Raw genomic sequence first — 26372 nt, forward strand, 5'->3', positions numbered from 1 at the left:
TTTAGAAGGGTGTTTAAATAATTGGTGACACTATTGGAATGGATGTTTTTTAAAATAGAAAAATGGTCACATTTAGCAACTACATGTTATATTCCAAAATTAAAAGTGAAATTTCTTTTAAAGCAGTGGAATCCTGATTTTTTTTTTTACTTTCTGTGAGCTCTTAAGACCATTCTGCACATTATCAAAATGAAATCCCATTTTATAACACACATATATATATTTACATATATATATCCAAATTTTTTTCTTTGCAGAAGGGGCGAAAACCAAACCAAATTTAACAAACTATACTAACTTATAATACTAAAAACTGGCTAGCTCAAAATTTGGGAAATCTACTACTTTCATTATTCTGAAGGAAAAGATAAACCTTCAAAACCCTACCAATTTCTAATCCAATTTTCTACTTTTAAAAATTGAAAAAGTTAAATTCTTTGTGGCACTAAATAGAATTAAAAAGTTAAAAGAAGACTAAAGTAGATAATCAAAATATAAAGAGTATAACTAACCAAAACAATCCATTGGTGCAACAAATACTTGAACAATGAAAAAAACCACCAAGCATTCTAATCAATTATATAGTTCATTTTTGCATATTTTAATCTCGATTTTTAGCACAGTAAATTATTATATAGGTTGACTTCATGGACTGTTTAAATTTTGTAACATTACATTAGTAATTCAAACATTACCCTTTCTAAACCAAATCTGCAGTCCTAATCAACACTTTTTTTTTCAAGAAAAGGAAATCTTTTAAAGATACATTCCATAGCAGTAGAAACATTTTAGTGCTTCAAAATATTTACAAAGAACCCTGCTGATCCTGTGCATTTCGCTGAGGTGCTACCTGCACCCAGACTTCATCATCAGAAAAAGAACTTGAACTTCCTGACTCTGAGTCCAGCTCACTGAATCCATCTAAGTCCCATTCAGTACTAGACTCACTCCGTGCATCATCTTCCTCAGTGATGAAACTCTGTCCAGGTTCCAGGCAGGAAGGATACACACGAGCACAGAGGCAAATAAAGCCAGAGTCAAACTGCAAAAGGCCTAGCATGGTCCCTATATTAATCCACTGGTCTTCCCTAGTATCGTATTCATAAACAGTCACCCGGTTTTTTTTCCATTGAGGGGTGGTAGAAGTGATGAGAAGCAACTTTTGGCCATGATTGACAATCTGGTAGTTGTGGGTCTCTGAGTCCAAGGGAATATTACTAATCCGCCTCCATTCTCCCCTGGCTGGGTTATAGACCTTCATGACTGGGATGTCACAGATACAATAGATCTCATCATTGAAGACACAGGCTTCCTGAAAGTCACTACGTTTAAGAGAAGCACAGTTCAGCCACGTATTGTGGCTAGGATCATAGTAGAGCATGCGCTTACTGTTCACAGCATAAAGATAGTTTTGAACCACTATTAGTTCAAAGGAATAGAAGGAATGGGGTACAGGAGCCACAAATGCCCACTGGTTCCTCTGAACACTGTAGCATTCTACTTCCTTCAGTTTAACTCCAGTAATCGGGTCTCGCCCACCCAAAATGTAGATGTAGCCATTGAGGTAGGCCACGTCCATGCCCTCCCGACACAGCAGGCGGTCGGCAAGCTGCTGCCAGCTGTTCTGGGCTGGCTTGTACACCCACAGGTCCTTCCTGGGCTGAGCGGCCAGGTAGATGTCGTGGTCTGGAGAGACACAGACAGCTGAGGAGGTGATAGTCTTAGTGTGAGCCAAGCTGGTTAAAGGGGATGGCATTGTGTAAATGTCCCCTGAGTATGGGTCATAGCAGAGAAAGGGATCTCTAGGATGTCCAAAGAAGATCACCATCTCCTTGGCACACATACCCAGTCTCTGGGGGGGATTTTCTGCTGTGGGTACAACAGAGCTGTTGCTGCTATCTGGCTTCGGCACCAGCGACTTGCACAACTTGTCACCATATCGCATCTGCAGGGCCCCTTCAATAAGGTCCAGACAGTACTTCTTGACAATGGGCTTAGTTAACAGCCCTTCCAGGTAATCCTGATCTTCATCTCTGAAGTGCGTCCAGCGGACACACTTGAAGACTTCCGCAGCGCTGGGGCCCCGCTCCTTGGGAGCCGCCTCCAACCACTGCACCGCCACATGACACACGGTCCGCTCACTCTCGATATCTAGACTATCCAGACGCAGGACAGCCTGCAGCTGGGCCAAGCTCAGATCTGCCAGACTCTCCTCCCTTACTGAACCCATTCGGCTGAGCTGCTTAAAATTGTGGGCTATAAAGGACTGGGCCTGTGATCGCAGCTTGTGATGGTCAAAGGCGTCGGCAAACTTGAGGATGGCGGTGCAGTTGGCCAGGTCAAGGCGGCGGGCTAGGAAGGAGGCACAGGCTTCCCGTACGTACTCGAGCTGTAACATGTCAGAGGCCGCATAAAGGCGTTGCACGTTGGCCTCACTTAGCGACACGCGACCAGTGTAGCAGTAGTCGACCAGCACCTCGAAGGATTCGGCATCCACATCATGCATGGTCACACTCGCCTGCTGGCTCTCGTACATGCCACCAGTGAACATGCTCTTGAAGTAGGGACACGCAGCAGCCAGCACGTTCCGGTTGCAGGAAAAAAGGCGGCCGGTGCCAGGGCCGCTACCAGGCGTCACCACCTCGATGGTCACATCACATAACAGCCGCGCGTCGTAGAAGGACTTCAGCTGTGCCAGGAGGGCTGCAGAATGAGCCGTGTCCTTCAGCTCCTCCGGGCCCGTGAAAAAAGCTGAAACAGAAGGCTTGGAAATTCTCTTGGGTCGCCTCCCGCCGCGGGGACTGGCCAGGCGGCGAGAGCGCGGAGCTTCTTCCCGGGACTGCATGGTGGAGATGGCGGCGGGGTACGAGGGCGAGAATGGGTGCAAGGACCGGGCTCTGGCTCCTCCTCGCCCTCTTCTCGCGGGCGCTAGATCGCGGCGTCCCTGAATAGACTGCAGGGGCCGCACTTACTCAACTCAGCCCTGCGCCGCGGTGCCGCCTCCCTTTATCGCGTAGACAGTGCCTGACTCACCCTCTTCCAGTTCCGCGCCCTTTCTCCGCCTCAGCTCGTTTACAGCACCCGCTGGACGGAACCAAGAGAGCCGCCACTGCCGCGCTGGCAAGACCGGTAGGCGTCCAAGAGCACTACGGCTCCCAGACTGCCTTTCGCGCCTCGAGGCATGCCGGGACCCTCCAGACTCAAGGGGATAAGCGGACGGACCCAGGCCGCTGTGCATGTTGGGAGTGGTAGTTTGAGTAATATCGCGAGGTTTCTTGGGGAGGACTGTTTTAGCTAACAGAATTTGAAATTGTTAGTTCTCCTGGATTTGTTGGTTTGGAGGATTGGCTTTGATGTTCCAGGATAAAATCTCCGTTTTAGTATTCGTTAATTGTGTGACATCTCTTTGAGAACTTATCACTCTTTGTGAAGTGGGGATAATAGTTTTCATGGGATTGTGTGAGAGTGGAATGAGATAAATTGCATAGGACACAGGGTGCTTCAATAAATATTTGTTGGTTAGAATAATTACATGCTTACACCGGGCCTAGAATATAAAGATTCAATCTTTGTTAGGTTTTTGGGGGGGGAAGAGGGGAATTTATTTAAAAAAAATGAGGTACCTACAATATGTGAAACCATGAGCAATTTCCGCAAAAAAACTTAGTTTTTAATGTTGCTTCTTTTGAAGGGTTCTGAAGGTTATTACAATATTTTCAATACTAAACGATATCCATAAGTTCATTGGGATATCTTAGACAGAGATGAGGTCCTAGAGAACAGCATTTATAGGTGGCCTCCAAAAAGCATATCAGGCATATTACACAGGTGGGTCTTCACGTCTCACCAAATCAATACTTCCTCCAGGGGAGCAAGATTATTTTCATAAGCACTTAATATGAGTGTTTTTGTGTCATCTAACACTGCTCATTTGACTTCCTTTCCACAAATCAGTCGAAGATTATAGAGTTGTCTTTATCAAGGAGTTTAAACGGGAGTTTTAAATTAAAAACATTTAAATTAAAAATTTAAATTAAAAACATTTAAACACAGACCTTGTACAAAAGCACAAGATCCTCAAAGCTCCGTATTCATGCATGCCCTAATATTTTGAATTAATATAGTTCAACCTATGCTTTACAAAACTGTTTATATATGTATTGATCAATATTCTTAGTTAAATCATCAAAATCAAGTGCTTAGAGATTGGGTTTTGTGTCGTTTTTTATTTTTTTTATTTTTAAAGATTTTATTTATTTATTTGAGAGAGAGAAGAGAGAGAAAGAGCACATGAGAAGGGGAAGGGTCAGAGGGAGAATCAGACTCCCTGCCAAGCAGGGAGCCTGATGCGAGACTCAATCCCGGGACTCCAGGATCATGACCTGAGCTGAAGGCAGTCGCTTAACCAACTGAGCCACCCAGGCGCCTCTTGTGTCGTTTTTAAAAAAGGGAACTTTTACTTAAAAAAGCAGGTTGCTCTTGCCACTAGCTTGTCATGCGTTACCATAGCTTAATGAAATCTTTGTTATTACATTGATGGGTGGATAACACATGGCAGGAGGATAACTCAAATTGTTTTGCTCTCTTGTCCTATTAGCTGAAGAGTTTCTATTGGGAATACTCCAGGATAGAGACATTAAGACATTAAGAGACATATTGGGCTCTAGTATCTCCTCTGTAGGGTTGTTGGGTACCCCTTAGATACACTTAAGATAATTACTAGGTCATTAGTAACACTGATTGCTTTGTCACCTGCACTAAAACAGCTAGGGAAAAAGCAATTACAATTTTTTTTATATTGGTAAAATATACAGTAGTTACCATTTTGAACAATTCTTTAAGAGTACATTTATCTGGCATTAACTACATTCACTGGTTTTGCAACCATCACCACCACCCATCTCCAGAGCTCTTCATCTTGCAGAACTGAAGCTTTGTACCCATTCACAATAACTCTCCTTTCCCCTTTCCCCCAACCCCCTACTAACCACCATTCTACTTTCTGTCTCTGAATTTGACCAATTTAGGTAATGCATATCAGTTCAGTGATTAATTTTTAACTTCCTGATATCTGCCCTTTGTTAGTTGGTTTAGATTACCTTTTTACGCAATCCAAAGTATTTAGCAGGCACTGTGCCCTAAGGTCAAGAGCTGTGCGGCTACAGAACTTTGTGATGCTGCGAACATTTTCTCTGTGCTGACTGATAAGGTAGCCGCAAGCCACAGGTAGCTCTTGAGTACTTCAAACGTGGCTAGTGCAACTGAGGAAGTGAATTTAACATTTTATTTTTTTAAAGATTTTTTAAAAAATTTATTTATTTGACAGAGAGAGAGACAGCGAGAGAGGGAACACAAGCAGGGGGAGTGGGAGAGGGAGAAGCAGGCCTCCCCGCCAAGCAGGGAGCCTGAAGTGGGCCTCCATCCCAGGACCCTGGGATCATGACCAGAGCCAAAGGCAGATGCCCAATGACTGAGCCACCCAGGCGCCCCTTATTTATTTATTTTAAAGATTTTATTTATTTGACAGAGAGACACAGCGAGAGAGGGAACACAAGCAAGGGGAGTGGGAGAGGAAGAAGCAGGCTTCCCGCCGAGCAGGGTGCCTGATGCGGGCTCAGGACTTGATCCCAAAGGCAGACGCTTAACGACTGAGCCACCCAGGTGCCCCTGAATTTAACATTTTAGAAACCTAGCATTGATATCACTGCAATTCAACGGGAAGAGGAAAGTCTGTTCAACAAATGGTGTTAAACAACCAGTTCACGATGTAAAAAAAAAAGAGAAAAAGAACTTTGACCCTTAGCTTATACCACACACACAAAATTCTAAATGGATCTTAACATTAAACAGAGAAGTGAAAACTCTAATACTTCTAAAAGAAAATACAGAAAGCTATCTCTGACTCTGAGGTAGGCAGACATTTCAGGACACAAAAAACATTAATCATAAAAAAATGATAAAGTGAACTTCAACAAAATTACAAGCTTTTGCCTTTCAAAAGGCAGTGAAAAAAATAAAAAGACAAGTCATAGTCTGCAATTTATTTATTTATTTATTTATTTATTTATTTATTTATATTTGTAGGGGTGCCTCGCTGACTCAGTCGGAAGGGCATGTGACTCTTAATCTTGGAGTTGTGAGTTCAAGCCCCACACTGGGTGTAGAAATTACTTAAATAAATGAAACTTAAAAAAAAATATTTGTGGTACATAAACTCAATAGTCACTAAAAACATGAGAAAGCTCCTCAATGTCATTCATCCTCAGATGAATGCAAATTAAATTCATGAGAAAACACTGTATATCTAAGAGAATGGCTAAATTTAAAAAGGTAAAAAATGCTAAATGTTGGTGATGATAGGGAGCCTTTGGAACCTTCATATACTAACAATAGGAATATAATTTGGTATATCTATTTTAGAAAACTGGTAGTTTCTTTGGATGTTAAACACTCAGTAATTTCCCCTAAGCATTTATTTGCCCAAAGGAAATTAAAACATATGTCCGCAAAAGACTTGTGCAGGAATGTTCACAGTACCTTCATCTATAATAGCCAAAAACTGGAAACAATCCACATGTGCATCAATAGGAGAATGAAAAAAATTAATTCTGGTATATTCATACAGTGTACTACTACTCAGAAATAAAAAGATACAACCTTTGATATGTGCCAGTGTGAGGTTTCAAAACTTTTATGTTGATCTAAAGAAGCGAGATATGCAAGAGTACACAGTGTATGTGAAGTTCCATAATAGTGAAAATAAGTTATGGTGACTATAAATCATTTAAGAAAAAATCATATTAGAGGCTGCCACTGTTCGGGGAAGGGGTTTTGGCAGATTGCTGGATCAACTGGAAAGGAATGCAAGGGAAGTTTCAGGGATGAGGTAAATGTCCTCTTCTTGCTTGGGCTGGTGGTTACACGGGTGTATGCCATTAACAAACTCAACTGTCTCTTAAGGTCTGTGCATTTAATTTACTATCAATTATACCTTCTCTTAGGAGCCACTTCATAATTGCTGGCACTAAAAGTTGCAGAATTCTTTGCCAGGAAATTGTGAAGATCATTCAGTCATTAAGAATCTCTTCTTTTAGAGTGTATAGATCAACACTGCTCCAGTTCTCAATGTGGCACTCCATATAAATGGGACAAAGGTGATTCAGGGCAACCTTTGAGGAATTCACACACTGGGGTCTTTCAAATTTGTAGAGTAGCTGAGCGCCCAACATTACATTCCAATTTTTTAAAATTCCTGCCACAACCTCATTAACAGTATAGTCCTTATTTTCTGTGTTTCCTCAAGATTTCTTATAATTTGCATAATCCTTTACAGTGGAATCCATATTCTTCTTGACAGGAAGATAGAACTGTTTTTGCCTGGTAATTACGCCTCAGTCATTAACAATCCATGGTTTTTTTTTAATTAAAAAATTTTTTTATGAAAGATTTTTATTTGAGTGAGTGAGAGCAAGAGAGATCACAGAGGGAGAGGGAGACGCAGACTCAGCTGTTGAGCAGAGAGTCCAATGCAGGGCTCAATCCCAGGACCCTGAGATCATGACCTGAGCTGAAGGCAGACGCTTAACCTACCGAGCCACCCAGGCACCCCAACAATCCATGATTTTAGTTCTTCAGAAATCTTTAACTTCAGGGCGCCTGGGTGGCTCAGTCGTTAAGTGTCTGCCTTTGGCTCAGGTCATGATCCCAGGGTCCTGGGATGGAGCCCCGCATCGGGTTCCCTGCTCCGCGGGAAGCCTGCTTCTCCCTCTCTCACTCCCCTTGCTTGTGTTCCCTCTCTTGCTGTGTTTGTCAAATAAATAAATAAAATCATTAAAAAAAAATCTTTAACTTCAACTCTGTTCATGTTTCCAGCAGCAGGATCTACTCTGGCCCTTTTCTTCTGAGGAGGCTGAGGCTCACTGGTACTGCCACCATTTCCATTTCTGGGTGACTTCAACGTTCTTCTTACAGATCAGACATCCTCTTTCCTGGGGCAACGCCTCTCATCTTCCCCTCTGATTGTTGCTCCTTATTGACATTTGTGTGTGTGTGTGTGTGTGTGTGTGTGTGTGTGTGACTTCTTGAAGTTCTGTTTCTGCAGATGGTTTCATGCATCTGAGTACTCGCTTTCTGGAACTCCTTCATCCCAACCACTGTAATGAATATAGTATTTCACTTGTTTGTTCTTTATGCAATTTTTACACACTTTGTTTCATAAAGAAGCCCACGCAAGCACAGCACTCACTCACCTCCCCAGAATTTAGGCTTCATGCAGTTTATAAGTCTTCATTGCCACCTCCTCCCACCCCGCGAAAGTATAGGCCCGTTCTCTCCACAACCTCTAATTCAGGCCTGTTGTGCACGCAGGGGCTGCTAGTTTGTCATCCTGGGCCCCATCTGTATTGTTTTTCACTCTCATTTCTATTTTTTTTAATTTTTTTTTAAGATTTTTATTTATTTATTAGACAGAGAGAGACACAGTGAGAGAGGGAACACGAGCAGAGGGAGTGGGAGAGGGAGAAGCAGGCTTCCCGCTGAGCAGGGAGCCGAATGTGGGGCTCGATCCCAGGACCCTGGGATCATGACCTGAGCCAAAGGCAGACGCCTAATGACTGAGCCACCCGGGCACCCCGAGATTAAGAGTTTCTTATGGTTTGTCTCCCTCTCTGGTTTCGTCTTGTTTCATTTTTCCCTCCCTTCCCCTATGATTCACTGTCTTGTTTCTCAAATTCCTCGTATCAGTGAGATCATATAATACTTGTCTTTCTCTGATCGTCTTCTTTTGCTTAGCATAATATCCTCTAGTTCTATCTACGTCATTGCAAATGGCAAGATTTCCTTTTTTTGGATGGCTGCATAATATTCCATTGTATATATATACCACATCTTCTTTATCCATTGATCTGTTGATGGACATCTAGGCTCTTTCTATAGTTTGGCTATTGTGGACATTGCTGCTATAAACATTGGGGTGCATGTGCCCCTTCGGATCACTACATTTGTATCTTTGGGGTAAATACCCAGTAGTGCAATGCAAGAATTTTTTTAGAAAAGATTTTATTTACTTATTTGAGCTGAGCAGGGAGCCCGAAGTGGGGCTTGATCCCAGGACCCCAGGATCATGACATGAGCTGAAGGCAGATGCCCAACTGACTGAGCCACCCAGGCACCCCATAAATGCAATGAATTATCACAAAATGAATACACCTGTGTAACACCACTCAGGTTAAGAAAGTTAAGAAATAAGACATTACCAGCATCCGAAGCACCCCCCTCCACATCCTCCTAATCACTATTGACCCCTAACACAAGAGTAAGATGTTTAATATTATTTTGTTAGTCATCATACATTACATCAATTTTTGATGTAGTGTTCCATGATTCATTGTTTGCGTATAACACCCAGTGCTCCATGCAGTACGTGCCCTCCTTAATACCCATCACTAGGCTAACCCAACCCCCCCGCCCCTCTCCCCTCTAGAACCCTCAGTTTGTTTCTCAGAGTCCATAGTCTCTCATGGTTTATCTCCCCCTCTGACTTCCCCCCCTTCATTTTTCCCTTCCTACTATCTTTTTTTTTTAAACATATAATGTATTATTTGTTTCAGAGGTACAGGTCTGTGATTCATCAGTCTTACACAATTCACAGTGCTCACCATAGCACATACCCTCCCCAATTTCCAACACCCAGCCACCCCATCCCTCCCACATCCCACCACTCCAGCAACCCTCAGTTTGTTTCCTGAGATTAAGAATTCCTCATATCAGTGAGGTCATATGATACATGTCTTTCTCTGATTGACTTATTTTGCTCGGCGTAATACCCTCCAGTTCCATCCATGTTGTTGCAAATGGCAAGATTTCACTTTTTTGATGGCTGCATAATATTCCGTTGTATATATATACCACATTGATGGACATCTTGGCTCTTTCCACAGTTTGGCTATTGTGGACATTGCTGCTATAAACATTGGGGTGCACATACCCTTTCGGATCCCTACATTTGTATCTTTGTGGTAAATACCCAGTAGTGCAATTGCTGGATCATATGGTAGCTCTATTTTCAACTTTTTGAGGGACCTCCATACTGTTTTCCAGAGTAGCTGCACCAGCTTGCATTCCCACCAACAGTGTAGGAGGGTTCCCCCTCAAAGGCTTTTTAAAATACAGAACCTTCATCCCCAGAAATCCTGATTCAGCAGGTCTGGGATGGGTCCCAGGCACTGTAGTTCTAAAATCTTCCTACGAGATCTAGATGGTAGGTCAGCTCTGTGAACCACTAATATGTAACTCCTACTGTGTGCCAGTTGTTTGCAGGGGAGTTTCGTATCCTTGCTGAGGGGTCTGGCCCCTCAACAAGATGGCAGCCATATGTGGCCATATGTCGTTGTTATGAGTCTCACCAGCATGAGGCTGCCATAACTCATGATGCCAATCATCATGATGGCAGTAACCTCCTGGCATCCAAGAAATATTGACCTCCACGTTGATATCCCTTGGGGATGCAAAGTCCAGTGAGATCATATGATACGTGTCTTTCTCTGATTGACTTATTTCGCTTAGCATAATACCTTCTAGTTCCATCCACGTTGTTGCAAATGGCAAGATTTAGTTGTTTTTTTTTGATGGCTGCATAATATTCCATTGTATATATACACCACATCTTCTTTATCCATTCATCTGTCAATGGACATCTTGGCTCTTTCCATAGTTTGGCTATTGTGGACATTGCTGCTATAAACATTGGGGTGCACATACCCCTTCGGATCACTACATTTGTATCTTTGGGGTACCCAGTAGTGCAATTGCAGGGTTATAGAGTAGCTCTATTTTCAACTTTTTGAGGAACCTCCATACTGTTTTCCAGAGTGGCTGCACCAGCTTGCATTCCCACCAGCAGTATAGGAGGGTTCCCCTTTCTCTGCATCCTTGCCAACATCTGTTGTTTCCTGACTTGTTAATTTTAGCCATTCTGACTGGTGTGAGGTGGTATCTCATTGAGGTTTTGATTTGGATTTCCCTGATGCCAAGTGATGTTGAGCACTTTTTCATGTGTCTGTTGGCCATTTGCATGACTTCTTTGGAAAAATGTCTGTTCATGTCTTCTGCCCATTTCTTGATTGGATTATTTGTTCTTTGGGTGTTGAGTTTGCAGAGTAATAAGATGCTTTTAAAGATAGTTTCTTTTAGTTTTTTGACTGTAGTAGTTTGTTGATCTTAGATTCCCTTACTAAATTTTAAAGTTAATTAAAAATATCTCGTTTATTTTCTAAATAAAGTTTGTTATTCTTTGATATTCTAAAGGTGCTGTGCATATGAGGCAATAAACTTTGGCTTTTCAAATTTTTTATAAGAACCCTGATTTATCATTGGCTTATAGATTGATTCCTAACATTTTTCTTTTTTTTTTTTTAGATTTTATTTATTTGACAGAGAGAGATATAGTGAGAGAGGGAACACAAGCAGGGGGAGTGGGAGAGGGAGAAGCGATGCGGGGCTTGATCCCAGGACCCTGGGATCATGACCTGAGCCCAAAATGACTGAACCACCCAGGCGCCCCGATTCCTAACATTTTTCTACTAACAGTTAAAAGATGTCAACTTTATCTTCATAGTTTGGGACATAAATTCATCTATGTGAATGAAGTAGGATTTCAAGTTTAACTGAAACTCATTATACAAAAATAATATGTATAACAACTGAAAGTACTCATTGAATAATAGGTATCCTGTATCTTTGCTACTCCAAGTGCTGTTTGTGAGTCAGAAGTATCCATCTTTACCTGGGAGCTTGTGGAAATGAAATGAATTGTGGAAATGCCAAACAGGCCTCAGACCTTCTGAATTAAAATCTGCATTATGGTGAGATCCCCAAGTGATTTGTACATATACAGAGGTTTGAGAAAAAACACCACCCAAAATTTTTATAGGTTCATAGTTCCAACTTTTGATTTTTTTTCCTCCAAATAAAGTGTGTGCTTTAAGGGAAAGCCAGAGCCGGAAAACGACGGAAGGGCAAAGACCTTGGTGGTGGTAGGAAGCTCTGGACTTCCTTCCGGGAAGGCGGAGCCTCTCTTTGGATGAAGAAGCACTTTTCCTTTTGTCCTCGTTCAGTCTTAGAGCCTGCCCTTCCTTGCTATGTATTGAATGTTAATGAATAAATGGAACACATCAATGCCCCTTTCTCTCGCTTTCCCTCTTAATTTTTCACTTTCTTAATGAATTTTTTGCAGACATCATATTTTGAGGTTTATGTATTTAGTGATTTTTTTTCTGAAAAAAATTTTTTAAATGACATGTGATCTCACATTTGACTCGTATAGCAAATTAGACTATCTTCATTTTGCCTTGATTCATGCAGTATTTTAATTTACATTTCCTTGGATAAATGTTTCTTTTAAAAAAATGTTTTTAAGTTTATTTTTTTTTAAGTAATCTCTATGCCCAATGTGGGGCTCAAACTCATGACCCCTAGATCAAGAGTCTCATGTTCTTCTGACTGTGCCAGCCAGTCGCCCCAGGATGTTTCTGTTATGTAAACTACCCGACAATAAAAATCAGTTTCTAATGTTTACCCTGAAACTCCCTATTTAATTGAATGTTATTTCAAATTAAATCAGATTCTCCAGAGACATCAATTATTTTAGAGGGCAATGTTTACCCCTGGGGAAATAATAATGATATTGATCCAAATAGGATTAAATTATCTCTCAACTTAGAGAAAGTGAGAGGAAAAACAAAGGAAAGCTTTCTTTAAAGAATGCCAGCTATTAACGTAGAAAGAATAAGAACATCACCATTTTTTAACTCCAGTGGAACAGGGCAAAGCAGGAATCATTAACTGACGTTAAAATCAATGAGATGAAAGGCCACTAGGTATATTCATTACATACAATTTGGTATAACAAATTACCCCCAAATTTGCAGCAAAAACCATTAATTTACTCAATTTCTTAGAGTCAGGTCCTAGAGCAGCTTAGTGGTGTGCCTCTGGCTCAAGGGCTCTCTCTCTTTTTTTTTTTTTTAAAGATTTTATTTATTTATTTGACAGAGAGAGAGACAGCGAGAGAGGGAACACAAGCAGGGGGAGTGGGAGAGGGAGAAGCAGCCTTCCCACGGAGCAGGGAGCCCGATGCGGGGCTCAATCCCAGGACCCTGGGATCATGACCTGAGCCGAAGGCAGACGCTTTAACGACTGAGCCACCCAGGCACCCTCAAGGGCTCTCTTGTGAAATTAAAGTTAAGCTGTTGTCCAGAACCACTGTCATTTCAAGACACCACTAGGGCTGAATGATCTGTTTCCAAGCTCATACATGTGCTAGTTGGCTGACTTTAATTCCTGGAGAGCTGTCAGGACAAGGGTCCCAGTTTTGTCACACAATGTGGGCTATTCCACAGAGCTGCTCACATCATCTTGCTTCCAACAGTGTTGTTAGAGTAGGAAGTTAGGTTTTAACAGGATGCCTGCAGGCCAGCAGAGTGGGAGTCAAGGCTATGTCCCAGGGATGGGGGGAGAATTAGAAACCAGGCAGCATTCCAAAAATAAAGCCACAAGAAGCTGGATCAAACCAGACGGGCCCCAAGACAAAGGCCAGAAACCCTGACCGAGTAATGGAGAAAAGGCATGAAAACCTGCTCCCCCCAGAATCCCCTCCTCAGGTAATAAATACTCCACCAGCTTCCTTTGAGCTCACCTGCTCTCACATCTTGAGATTGTACTCACTTTAATAAACTTTCCTACTTGCACTGCTCAACCATTGTGTCTGGTCTGCCCTTGAATTCTTTCTTGTGACAAGACCAAGAGCTTCCCCAGTCCACGCAGCAACAGTGTAAGTGGCCAGAAAGAGAGGCAGAGCCAGAGTCAGGTCTTTTTATAACCTAATATTGGAAGTGACAACCCTACCCCTCCTATCACATTCTATTTGTTAGAAGATAGTCAAGAAATCCAGCTCCTGTTCAAGGGGAGGAGATTACACAGGCACATGAATGCCAGGGATGAGATCACTGGGGTCATCTGAGAAGCTGTCTAGCACTAACGAGGAATCAAATGTTCATCTAATGCCAAAGTAGTACCCCATAGATTACACACTAATTATTACAAAGAACATGTACCATTATAATGGAGCAATCTGACAGTTTCCAAACTCAGCATCACTAATAGTGGAACTTCCTGATACAATACACTATGAATTTCACATTACCTAGGAAGTAGTCTTGCCAAATGTGTTAACTGAATTTAATTAATTTTTAGATTTAATATTACTTTATAGTACATTGAACAGATGAATAAAAGTTACCAATACCTTGAGGAAGCAGCCAGACAAATGTGGATGTAGGTCATTCTATAAAAAACCTCTTCAAAAGGTCAACGTTATGTGGAAAAAAAGGCTGGGGGATTAATCCAAACACTAAAGACATACAACCAAATACAGTACATGAATCTTGGTTGGATCCTGGATTGCACAAAACTAACAAACAAAAACAGCTAAAAAGACATTTTAGGGGTAACTGAAGAAATTTTAATATGTGATAGATATTAGATCATATTATATAATTATTATTTTACAATTATTTGTAATAATGGAGTTTTGATTTGTAGGAGAATGTCCCTATTCTTAGGACACGCTGAGATATTTTGGTGTGGAGTTACAACATCTGCAACTGACTTAAATGGTCCAATAACCACCACATATATGTGCATGTGTATGGAGAGAGCAAAAGACAACCGTAGCAAAAGGGTAATATATACTGTTCATTTGCACTATTTCTTTCCTTTTTTTTTTTTGGTTTGGCTCTATTTCATTTTTTTTTCTTTTCAAATTTTTATTTAAATTCTAGTTAGTTAACATACAGTGAGATATTGGTTTCAGGAGTAGAATTCAGTGATTCATCACTTACATATAACACCCAGTGCTTATCATAACAAATGCCCTCCTTAATGCCCATAGCCCATCTAACCCATCACTCACCCACCTTCCCCTCCCTCCATCAACCCTAAGAATGTTCTCTATCATTAAGAGTCTCTTATGGTTTGTTTCCCTCTCTCTTCCCACCCCCGTATGTTCATCTGTTTTGTTTCTTAAATTTCACATATGAGTGAGATCATATGGTATTTGTCTTTCTCTGATTGATTTATTTTGCTTAGCATAATACTCTATCTCCATCCACATCTTTGCAAATGGCAGGATTTCATTTTTTGATGGCTGAGTAATATTCCATTATATATATTACCACATTTTCTTTCTCTATTCTTTGATCTCTTTCCATAGTTCGGCTATTGTTGATAATGTTGCTATAAACACTGGGGTGCATGTACCCTTTTGAATCTGTATTTTTGTATCCTTTGGGTAAATACCTAGTAGTTCACCGCACTATTTCTTAAAAATTATTTTAAAAACTTTTTCTGTGTGCTTGAAGATTTTCAAAATAAAAAACTGGGGAAAAATAATTTCACTTCTCTGTTTACCTCCTAATTCCATTGGTCTTAAAACTCTATTTTAGCTAGTCTTTCCTGGGCACATAATTTCCTTCTGAGGAATGTCTAAAATAATAACCCCTTTCTTTTTTACTTAAGAAACTTCCTGAGAACAAGTACTAAATACACCACGTCACATGGTATTACAGTTCGTGGTTTCTATTTTGGCTCTGTCATTCAACTGGAAGCTCTGTAAGGTAAGGACTGGGTCCTATGTATATCACTGCACAAAACCAGGCATAAAGAATTACTCATGTTACACCTCATCTGTTGATGCTCATATTAGGCCAAAGAAAAATGAGAAATAAAAGCCAAGCAGACAGTTCACTTTAAATACTGGCTTGTAGTTTATACTGTATAGAATTTGTTCCACTCTCAAAGAGCTCTACAACCTGTATCCTGGACATGCTCACTGTTATTGACTCCTAGTCTTCACAATCTTTATTTATTTTTTATTTAAAAGTAGCAGTTTAAAACCTAATTTTAACATGATTAACAATACTTTTTCTTGAAATGGGTTTACAGTTTATAAACTTGTATCACATAGTCAATTCTCAATACTTTATTTCTCTTCAACGCATGCTTGTTTTCTGCTTGAAGAGTTGGATTGTACTTTATAAGCTCAGGTCAAGAAATGTGACTTATTCATTAAAAAATATATTTGTACATACTGTGTCATTTTAGCTGTACTTTATGAACAGCTTGCTTCTTAAGATAGGTCCATTTCATTTATATAATAATAATAAATCTGCATTTATTTTGCTGATTTAAGGTTTTCATCCAAAAATTCAGTAATGGCTTCTTCATCTGCTGAATGAAGCAGTCTCTGAATTAGCTGATCCAGACATTTCTCCCCACATAAAAATTCCTGGTAAAAGAGTTATTATAAAAACCTGATTACTAGAAATAAAGGAGAAACAAAGCAAAGAATTAAATGTGTATTTACTTTGCTTCTTTAGAGTCACTATTTAATACCAACAATGGATTACTAAGGTGGTTCTCTAATATAATGAACAATCTGCTAACTTGGGAGGATCCCCGGTTATATTGGCTTCTTATAAAAAGTGAATCCAAAAGAGTAAATGGAATTCTACTCTTTCTTTTAATTGTTTACATTAGCATTTTGTTTAAAAATCAAGCTTCTGGGAGTTGGATCTTTCCAACAACTCTGGAGACAACAACACAAAGGAGATCTGAATCTCTTTTTAAATTCCTTTGCTTGATGTTCCTGACAACAGGGTTCTAGGATCTCAAACCATCTTTGGGAGGATATGTTTGCTGAATCCCTTCTTTTGTTCCCGAGAAAAGATAAGGCTTTTTTACTCTAGTCCTGAAAATTCCACCCTTGTCATTCGTAACACATTATTTCCCCAGGGTAAAAAAGACTGAAATGCCTCAATCTTCACACCCCAGGCAGCTTGCTGCCACTTGAACCCGCACACCTGCCACTCCCTGCCAATCTCTGCTTGCCAAATCCTCTGGACGTCCCCAGGGCCATTCCTGCGCTCACACTTCTCACGCCAACCTTCAAATTTAGATTTTATTTCATCCAAAAGGGGCTTATGCTAGTTCTGGGTCTTCTTAAATTGGAAATATGGCGGTTTTAAAATCTAGAAGCTCTGTGTGACCAAAAAAAAAAAAAAAAAAAGATTTATGCCAAAATATTTACGGGACAAGCGTTTTGAGGTCTGCAACTTGCTTTCAAATGGTTCATCAACACCGAAGGCGGCAGAAAAGGAAGAGAAGGCAAATGTTAACAACTGCGGCATCTAGGTAGAGGGTGTATACTGCACCAGTCTCAATATATACTTGAAAATTTCCAAATAAAAAGTTCAGAAAAATAAATGCTCTTATGGTTACCCCAAAATAAGTCCTTTGGGTGAAAAGTGTTGTTAGACTTCCCTGTAGTCTTCCCTACAGTTCTTCTCTATAAGTCACTAAAATAACTTTTAGTACCTGTGTTTTCTTCCTGTGTTATAGGAGTTCTGTGTAATAGAGTTGTTGGGCACAGTGAATTAGCACAGTCTCATATTTTAGAAATGTTCAAAATCTAGACATTGGCCTAATGGAAATATTTCTATGTCAACATCTGGAACACAGAACATTTTTAAAGTTTTGATGTCAGCATGATTGAGATTTTATTTACCTTAGAGAGAGAGAAAGAGAGAGCAGGGAGGAGGGGCACACCGAGAGGGACAAAAAGTCTCGAGCAGACTCTGTGCTGGGCTCGATCCCAGGACCCTAAGATCATGACCCAAGCCGAAACCAAGAGCCAGGAGCCCAACTGACTGTGCCACCCAGGTGTCCTGGCGTGAACTAAACTTGGGTTTGGTCTTTCTTGAATGATCTTAAAGTTGAATTTTTTTTAAAGATTTTATTTATTCATTTGACAGAGAGAGAGAACAAGCAGGGGGAGCAGCAGAGGGAGAAGCAGACTGAGCAAGAAGCCTGACTTGGGGCTGGATCCCAGGACCCCAACCAAGACCATGACCTGAGTCAAAGGCAGAGGCTTAACCGACTGAGCCACCCAGGTGCCCCCTTAACGTTGAATTTTAGGTTAAGTAAATATGTTCATCTTTTAAGTTAAACTGGAGCAGAAAAAAATGCCTTAGTATCTTTGTATTCCACAAAACACCAGCATATATTAAAACCAATCAAAATTTAAAAGTAATGCAAAAGCCCTATGATGAAGTTTTGAAATTAAAATTTATATCATTTTGAGCATAATATGGGGAATTGTTTATAAAATCAGCAGGCCCAGAGTTCAAATTATCATGGTATTGCCAAGGTGATTTCATCATTTGGAAATTATGTTAAAAGGATTATCGCTCTTAACTGATAATCACATCACATTTAGAGTTTGATTGGATTAATCAGAGTGCTAGAGACACAAAGACCAAAGTTGAAGGACTGGGATTCCTAATCTTCAGAAGCTCGTAATCTAGTGACAGAGTTAGGCACCACCATCAGTGAAAGAAATTTAAAAAGAAGCAAGTGAGGGCTGTAAGGTTAATTTTCAGAAGAAGGTAGTATCAGGGAAGAGTTTAGGAAGGAAGAACAAGTTTGCATTAGATCTTAAAAACAGAACAGTTATTTCTCCAAAGAGAGACAAGCAGAGCATTTCAGTCAAAAGAATGAGGGTGAAGAAAGGCACAGAAACAAAGTATAAAGGGCAAGGGGAAATTTCCCGTGCAAGAGGGATACAGGGCAGGAGATGGGCTGATGTGAAGGAATTTGCACAAGGACTTTAAGAAGCAGAATAAAAACGTAAAACAGTATATTACAGGGTAGTCTGTGTGCATGATCTAGATGGATAAAAATAAAAATACAATTACCTACGGGAGAACTCATACTAAGAATACGAGGCGATCTCACAGAACCCAAGGATAGGAACGGAAAGGCTACTGCCACTGCCCTGACAGTGAAGCTGGCCACAGGAACAGATGAATGTGGGGATTAGTATCATCCAGATTCTTTCCATCCAATTCTATTTTTGCTCCTTTCAATATCAGCTTCATCTCTTACTGAACATTGCCTTCCCCTCATGGTTTGGAAATGTGGCTTCTAACCTCTTATACATTTTACATAGTTCAGTTTTATCCAAGAGAATGGCCCTCTTTGTCCAGTTTAAAAATGCTAGGAAGGAACTCATTGGTGGGGGCTTGTTCGGATTTCTTCCCCAAACAAACCAATTATTGTCTTGGGTCAGGACCATGATCCTGTAAGAACAGAGCAGCTAGGAACTAGAAATGGAGTAGGGAGAGTAGGGAGAGGGTAGGGAGTAGGGAGAGGGCCAGCCTCTAAAATAAAGGCGCAAAGCTGAGCTTAGCTGAGCTGGGTCCTGCAGACATCCACTTTCTTCCCCCTCCACTCCTTCCATTCTGTCCTGTGGCCATTGTCCCCGGGGTTAGGGCCCATATCACTCTTCCTGCCTCATCTACAACTATTCTCTTCCCAAGTTACTCACTCCTACTAGTCTCTTTACTGTCCTTCATACAGATTTTAATGTTTTACTACATTTTTTTTCATGACATTTCCAAACTTCATCCTTTCACTAATATGGGATGCTTTTTTTTCTTTCCAATGGGCTGGTTAGTCATTATGAGAGCACACAAGTATAATTTCCCTAATTATTTCTGAATCTGGCATGTTAGTTTAGTTAATAATAACATGTTAGCATTCAGGCCAAAGCCAGATATTTTATAACTATAAAAGCCACTTAACCTACCTCTGTTTCAACACTGAATACTAACTCAGGACCTAAGGGCTATTCTAAAAAATATTACTGGTCATAAGAGTGCAGCCGCCTCAGGGAAAACCATCACCACTACCAGAAAAACAACTGAAAGAATATGGTGTAATCAGAACAATATGGCCAAACATGTTTGGTTATTATTGTGTGTTTCCTGAGGAAGGGGAAGTTAGCAAATATTTTCTCCTTTTTGACAAGGCTATTATGTTCCTATTCGAGACAGTCTTAAATTGCTAGGAAGACAGGGGAAGTGACATAAGATACACAGAAATTTCTAAATATTTTAAAAACACAGACATTTCCCTTGTAAAATTAGGACTTTAATTTTGAGTATAGAATGGGGCAGAATCAAGTGAAAGAAGCCCTAGGTATCTCATGACATCAAGGAAAAAAATCAAAACCTTCTACCTCTTGCCTTTTGTACATAGTCCTTTATGAGAACCAATTCATTTTCCCCTTCAGGGGAAACAAAAGGGGAATTTTCTTGTGCTTCATCATTAATGTATTAATGCCAATGGTCTGGCCAAATGGGATTTAGTTAGGTTAATGTTCAAACCATGCTGACAGGGTCTTTACCCAACAGCATAATTATAACTCCTGAATCTCATGAATAATTCATCGTGGTAGGCAGAACTCTAAGACGCCCCCTGGTGTACACACCTGGCAGAATTCCCTCCCTTACGGGGAGGCAGAAGCTGTGAATATGACAGAATATCACTCCAGTAATATTATTCAGTTGATGTTGAGTCATTCAAAAGGAATATTACCAGGGTGGGCCTGACCTAAACAGGTGAGCCCTTAAAAAGGCTTGAGCCATTCCTGCCAGAGATTCAAAGTGGGAGAGGGTATACGGAAATGCCACTTAGCAAGCAACTTGTGGTTGCTTTAGGTCTTTAGGACCTGAGGGAAGAGAACCCAGCTCTGCTGCGCCCAGATTTCTAACCTACTGTAACCATAAGATAACAAATATTATTTTAAGCCAAGAGGTTTGTGGTAATTTGTTACACAGCAACAGGAATCTGATACAGTGTATATATGTATATTGAATATACCTTAATAAACTGTGATTGCACAGCAAAGAATTTGGACTTCAAAGAGAACTGTTTCAAACTGGCACTAAGACCCCATTTCTTACCAACAAACTAATATGAATGTTTGCCTATTTGGGGATACTACCTTAAACAGGCTTAATGATTTTAAATTACTTGGTAATATTTTAGATATAACTCTCTAAAATTTGAGTATACTTTCTTTGAAAAGCAAAGGTACATAAAGCATATTAAGTTACATTACCTTAATATCACGAACTTCATATGCTATCCTGTGGTCAGTGACTCTATCCTGGGTGAAATTATATGTCCGAATTCTCTCTGACTGGGCTCTTGTTCCCACCTGTGCCATAACAAAAAGGTAATTCATATTTTAACTTTATAATTACCTTTGCTACAATGGAAAACATACTTATAAATGACTTTTCTATTATAACAGTTTCAGTTTTTTTAAAAGATTTTATTTATTTACTAGAGAGAGTGAGACAGCGTGAGAGGGAGGAGGGGCAGCGGGAGAGGGAGAAGCAGGCTCTTGCTGAGCAGGGAGCCTGATGCAGGACTCGATCCCAGAACCCTGGGATCATGACCTGAGACGAAGGCATATGCATAAACGACTGAGACACCCAGACGTCCCTCACTTTCACTTTTTAAGACTAAAAAGACATTTCTGTAACTTATTTTCTTAACCTCTCAGGCAAATGATATGAAACTAAATTAAATATGGCTGACCATCAGGAGAATGTTTTAAAATTAAAGATTTTAAAGTCTAATCTCGGATATACCAAATCAGGGATCATGGATTTTTAGAACATTCCTCAAGCCATCCATTCTGCAACCAGCCAGGTATGGAAACTACTATCCCAAAGCACCATATTAATGCCCAGGCTCCCACCCAAATCAATTATGTCAGACTCCTGGGGGCTGGGGCCTGAGGCATATACAAAGCTCTTTAGGAGATAAATGGACCCAGGGTTGAGAACCTGGCATAATGCCTTCCTTATAAAAGCTACTATATGTATTAGTTGAAGCAAAAACTTGTCTAAGCATTAGAAATACCTACTAAAAAGTTTCACACAGATGGACAAGTTAATTGGGAGGCATGGAGGTCTTTTCTGGCGCTTGAAACCAGAAATTTCTGAAGAGGACACACACACACACACACACACACACACACACACACACACACACACAATTTGCACCAGGCCAATCTTGAATTACTTACTTTAAAAATTACTATGTGAAACATCTGGTACTAAAATGCCAAACAGCAAGTAAATTCCAATGTCTTTTTTTTTTTTTTTTTAAGATTTTTATTTATTTATGTATTTGAGAGAGAGAGCACAGAGGGAGAGGGAGAAGCCGACTCCCTGCCGAGCAAGGAGCCCAACATGGGGCTCAATGCCAGGAGCCTGAGATCATGACCTGAGCTGAAGGCAGACGCTTAACCGACTGAGCCACCCAGGCGCCCCAAATCCCAAAGTCTTATTAATTCAAATGTCACTGAGTTCTTAGTGTTTATGTCATCACTTATGTGCCAAGAAGCAATGGTTTGTTAATGAGCATTCCTATCTGCAAATGTATATACTGATGCTGGACAACAATGTAGGATTACCACAGAGTATTAATATTCCATTAATCCTGTCACTTTTATTACTTGGAAGTTAGAATGTGGGTAAGGAGAGCTAGAAGGGCAAAAGTGTCAGAATATCAGGACATCTAGGCAAAAAGAATAATTAATGGTTAAGTTTATATAATTCATTATCCTAAAAGGCCACAAAGTTTTCCAAATTTAGTGTAGCATACCCATCTGCAAATAACACAAAAGCATAGTAATTCTACTTTCTCTTCCAACCTCTCTCAAAGACCAATTTTACATTTCTTAGGACTTAAAATCCTATAATTTGTTTACTTAAAACAATGACATTTATTCATTTTGCTTAGCATTTATCTATGTATTTGAATAAATAATACTAGACATTTATATAGTACAAAATTCAGGAAGTACAAAAGGTATATATAGTGGAAATAAATCTCTCTTCTACCCCCTGCCCCCACATCCCATCAGTAACAATCATCATTACCAGTTTTTGGCAGTGCCATTTACTTTTGACCCCAGAGTTTTAATAAAAAAGCATAGGTTTTTTAAATAAAAAATCTGCAAATCCCTTAATTTCCAGAGAATTATTTTATTTTAACCTAATCTCCTCTCAAAACAGTCATGATACAAACACTGGAGGGAAACAACTGGGAAATAATTCTGAGTTTACGCATATCTCATCTATTCATTTGCAAACTGGCACATCCAAATTTAGCCATAATCAGTTAGTCCATGTGCATGAAATTATTGCTTATTTACAAATAAGCCTTTTTCCCTATGCTATAAGATATTCCCATTTGATCAAGAACAAATGCTACATTTTCTACATAAAATGATGACTTTTGTGCAAAGGTATTATTATTATTTTTTATTTTAAGCAATCTCTACACCCAACATGGGACTCAAACTCATGACCCTGAGATCAAGAGTCACATGCTCTTCTGACTGAACCAGCCAGGGCCCCACAGAAGTATTATTATACTATATAAATCTTACCTGCAGTTTTCTAGTACTTTGTTGCTGACACCTGTCTTTCTCAATAATCTGCTGGTAGAGTCTAGCTCTCAACACACGCAAAGCTATTTCTTTATTTTTAATCTGTGATCGTTCTTGTTGGCATTCTACCACAAGCCCTGAAAAATAACAAGGATCAGAGGTAAACTGTAGCCTCCAGAAGCCAAATTAAGATAGAACTGAGATCTCAATGATATATCAACAAAACTGGAAAAAAAAGATAGACCTCAGGAACATCTGAAAGGGGGAAAGGATAATCAGGAAAAGATCACAAAGGATTAAACACAATTCAGACTTAGCATACTCTAGAAACTATACCTGAATCATGCTAATAAAAGCAGTAGATGGCTATTTCGATTCTGAGATCTGAAGGGGATATTTCAGATGAGAAGACTGGAAGCAGTAGCATCTGCAAATGGTCACACATACTTTCACACCCACAGCTCTGCCTCTCCCTCCCAACTATTTCGGACAGCCAGCCCAACAGAGTCCCACCACACGCAGTGCTGCTCCATTCTCTGTTTTAGTCAAGGAGCACTCAGCTTTCCACCCAAATTCGCACAGAACTGATGTTTTAAAAATGACTTGATACAACCCTAGTGTCCATCAACAGATGAATGGATAGGGCCGCCTGGGGGGGCTCAGTCGGTGAAGCAGCTGCCTTGGACTCAGGCATGATCCCGGGGGCATCAGGCTCCCTGCTCAGCGGGGAGTCTGCCTCGCTTTCTCTCACTCTCTCTTGCTCTCTCTCTAGTAAATAAATAAAATCTTAAAAAAAAATAGATGAATGGATAAAGAAGATATGCAGAGTGTGTATGTGTATAGATATATTTATAAATGTATATATTTAGGAGTTGAGTTAAGATGGCGGAGGAGTAGGGGGACCCTAAGCTTGCCTAATTCCTTGATCACAGCTTCATAAATATCAAATCATTCTGAACACCCAAGAACACCCAAGAAATTGATCTGAGGACTGAGAGCACAAACTGCACATCTACAGGTAGAAAAACAGCCATCTCATGGAAGGTAGGAGCTGTGGAGAGTTGATTTGGGGGGGCAGAAAAGCTGGGGGTGCTGCGGAAGGGAGGGAGCCCTGATCATGGGGAGAGGAGTGGGAGGGGGAGAGAAGGGGGAGAGAGGGAGAGAGAGAGAGAGAGAAAAGCAGCAGGCAGGGGATTGCACAAAAACAAAACAAAAACCTATTCCCCAAAACCAGTGACTGGGAAAAGGAGAGGGGCTGACTACTGCTAGTTTTTATAAGCAGCAAAGCCCGAAGTCTTAAGTTTTAGAAGCTCATGCCATCGATGGGGTTGTGCCTGGCGGGCTTAGTGCTGCTCTGGTGGGAAAGGAGGGTGGAGACTTGGAAGTGGGCGGTGTGGTCTAAGGATCCCCTGGTCCCCTTTTTGGAGTGCATCTGGGAGCGGTGGCATGGCCTTTCTGGGGACAGAAGAAGTAGTGGCGCCGATGTGCATCCCTGTTCCCTACATAGGAACAGAGACACTGGCTGAGGGCAACAAACCTCGGTGCTGGCTTTTAGCTGTGCTTTACCAGAAACAGTCGTGCGGTTGTGCAACTGCTTTTCTGGGACAAACCAGAAGCAGCCAGCGTGGCGAGACCTTCCTTCCCCAAGAGGATCAGTGTGGGTCTGTGCCATGTGGATCCCTAAAATTTGGAGTTCTGAAACACAGCCATGTGCCTGAGATAAAACACAGGAGTATTGTGCTGCCTAGTATGCAGACAGCTCAGATACAAACAGGGTGACGGCAAGGATCTGACGGAAGCTGGGGACACCAGAGGGTGATGGTTTGCTCATCTGTGAGGACTTCTGAAGAGTGCTGGCGTGAACTCCCTGCTCCAGGAGAGCGAGCAGGGCAAGGCCATTTTCTCCCTTGCCCATCAGCACTGATGGACTTCAGAGAGCAACACAGTGCCACCCAGTGGAGGCTGAAGCCACTTACACCAAGCTCACCAAGCTCACCAAGGTCCTGCCCCACCAAACCCTGGAGGTACATCTTCACTAGGGCAAATGGGCCTGTAGCACAGCAGGCCCCATCCCAGACCAGCACAGATCCCTTACAGGCACCAAGTCTACAGATCACATAGTGCTGCAAAACTTCAGCTCTAGGAGAAATAGGATCTACCTTTTTTTTTTTTTTTTTAAGATTTTATTTATTTGACAGAGAGAGCACAAGCAGGGGGAGAGAGTGAGGGACAGCAAGAAACAGGCTCCCTGCTGAGCAGGGAGCCTGACATGGGGCCCGATCCCAGGACCTGGGATCATGACCTGAGCCAAAGGCAGACGCTTAACCGACTGAGCCACCCAGGTGCCCCTGGATCTAGCTTCTTATAACAAGCAGGCCAAAACACAGCTAGATAAAACTTGCCACACACTGGACAACGTCCAAACACCCCTCACTGCAGGCAAGGAGAAACTGCAGAGGACTGACCTGAGGGAAGGAGCACACAAAACACAACAGCAGAGTGCACACTCTGAAACACCTCCTGAATCTCTAGGCCCAAGACAGTATAGGACCTCTTTTGCGGGGGGGGGGGGCACCTCTTCTCAATATAGCCATTACTCTCAGGAGCAGGAATATAACAGGCTTTCCTAACAATCACAAAAAAACAGTGACCTAGATAAAATGACAAAACAGAAGAATTCACCCCAACAGAAAGAACAAGAAGAAGTAACAGCCGGGATTTACTCAAACAGAAGTAAGATGCCTGAATGAGAATTTAAAACAACAATTATAAGGACACTAGCAGGGATTGAGAAAATCATAGAAGGTACTACAGAATCCCTTACTGCAGAGAAAAAAGAACTAAAAAACTAGTCAGGCCAAAGTAAAAAAATGCCATAATCAAGATGGAAAACTGACTAGATGTAATAACAAGGATGGATGAGCACAGGATATAGATGTAGAAGATAAAATTATGGAAAATAATGAAGCTGAAAAGAAGAGGGAAAGTATTGGATAATGAATGT

The 26372-nt window shown here is 40.9% G+C and overlaps 2 protein-coding genes and 1 pseudogene across 8 annotated transcripts in view; all 3 read right to left on the reverse strand.

The window, feature by feature from the left end:
• Positions 1-577: 577 nt before the first annotated feature.
• LOC112826628 (kelch repeat and BTB domain-containing protein 7) lies at positions 578-3168 on the reverse strand. Its single transcript, XM_025874811.2, has one exon. It carries the CDS (start codon positions 2843-2845, stop codon positions 806-808), a length of 2040 nt encoding a protein of 679 aa, XP_025730596.1. The 5' UTR covers positions 2846-3168; the 3' UTR covers positions 578-805.
• Positions 3169-6537: 3369 nt separating this feature from the next.
• LOC112826367 (mortality factor 4-like protein 1 pseudogene) lies at positions 6538-8271 on the reverse strand (annotated as a pseudogene).
• A 6489-nt stretch (positions 8272-14760) lies between these two features.
• The window catches only part of MTRF1 (mitochondrial translation release factor 1), a 68249-nt gene continuing 56637 nt past the window's right edge, over positions 14761-26372 (reverse strand). For all 7 annotated transcript variants that reach the window (XM_073894485.1, XM_073894484.1, XM_073894486.1 and 4 more), the window contains 3 exons: positions 23369-23505; positions 21020-21118; positions 14761-16342 (listed from right to left, as the gene is read on the reverse strand). In XM_073894485.1, the coding sequence (XP_073750586.1) occupies positions 16229-16342; positions 21020-21118; positions 23369-23505 (350 nt within the window). In that variant the 3' untranslated portion in view covers positions 14761-16228. The remainder of the gene's footprint in view (positions 16343-21019; positions 21119-23368; positions 23506-26372) is intronic.

Source organism: Callorhinus ursinus, unplaced genomic scaffold, assembly GCF_003265705.2.
Source record: "Callorhinus ursinus isolate GAN/ISIS: 27379988/994484 unplaced genomic scaffold, GSC_fseal_2.0 scaffold7, whole genome shotgun sequence".
NCBI classification, from domain to species: Eukaryota; Metazoa; Chordata; class Mammalia; order Carnivora; family Otariidae; genus Callorhinus; species Callorhinus ursinus.

Excerpts from the sequence above, each read along its gene's own strand:
- LOC112826628 (XM_025874811.2), bottom strand. The coding sequence starts at position 2,845 with ATGCAGTCCCGGGAAGAAGCTCCGCGCTCTCGCCGCCTGGCCAGTCCC.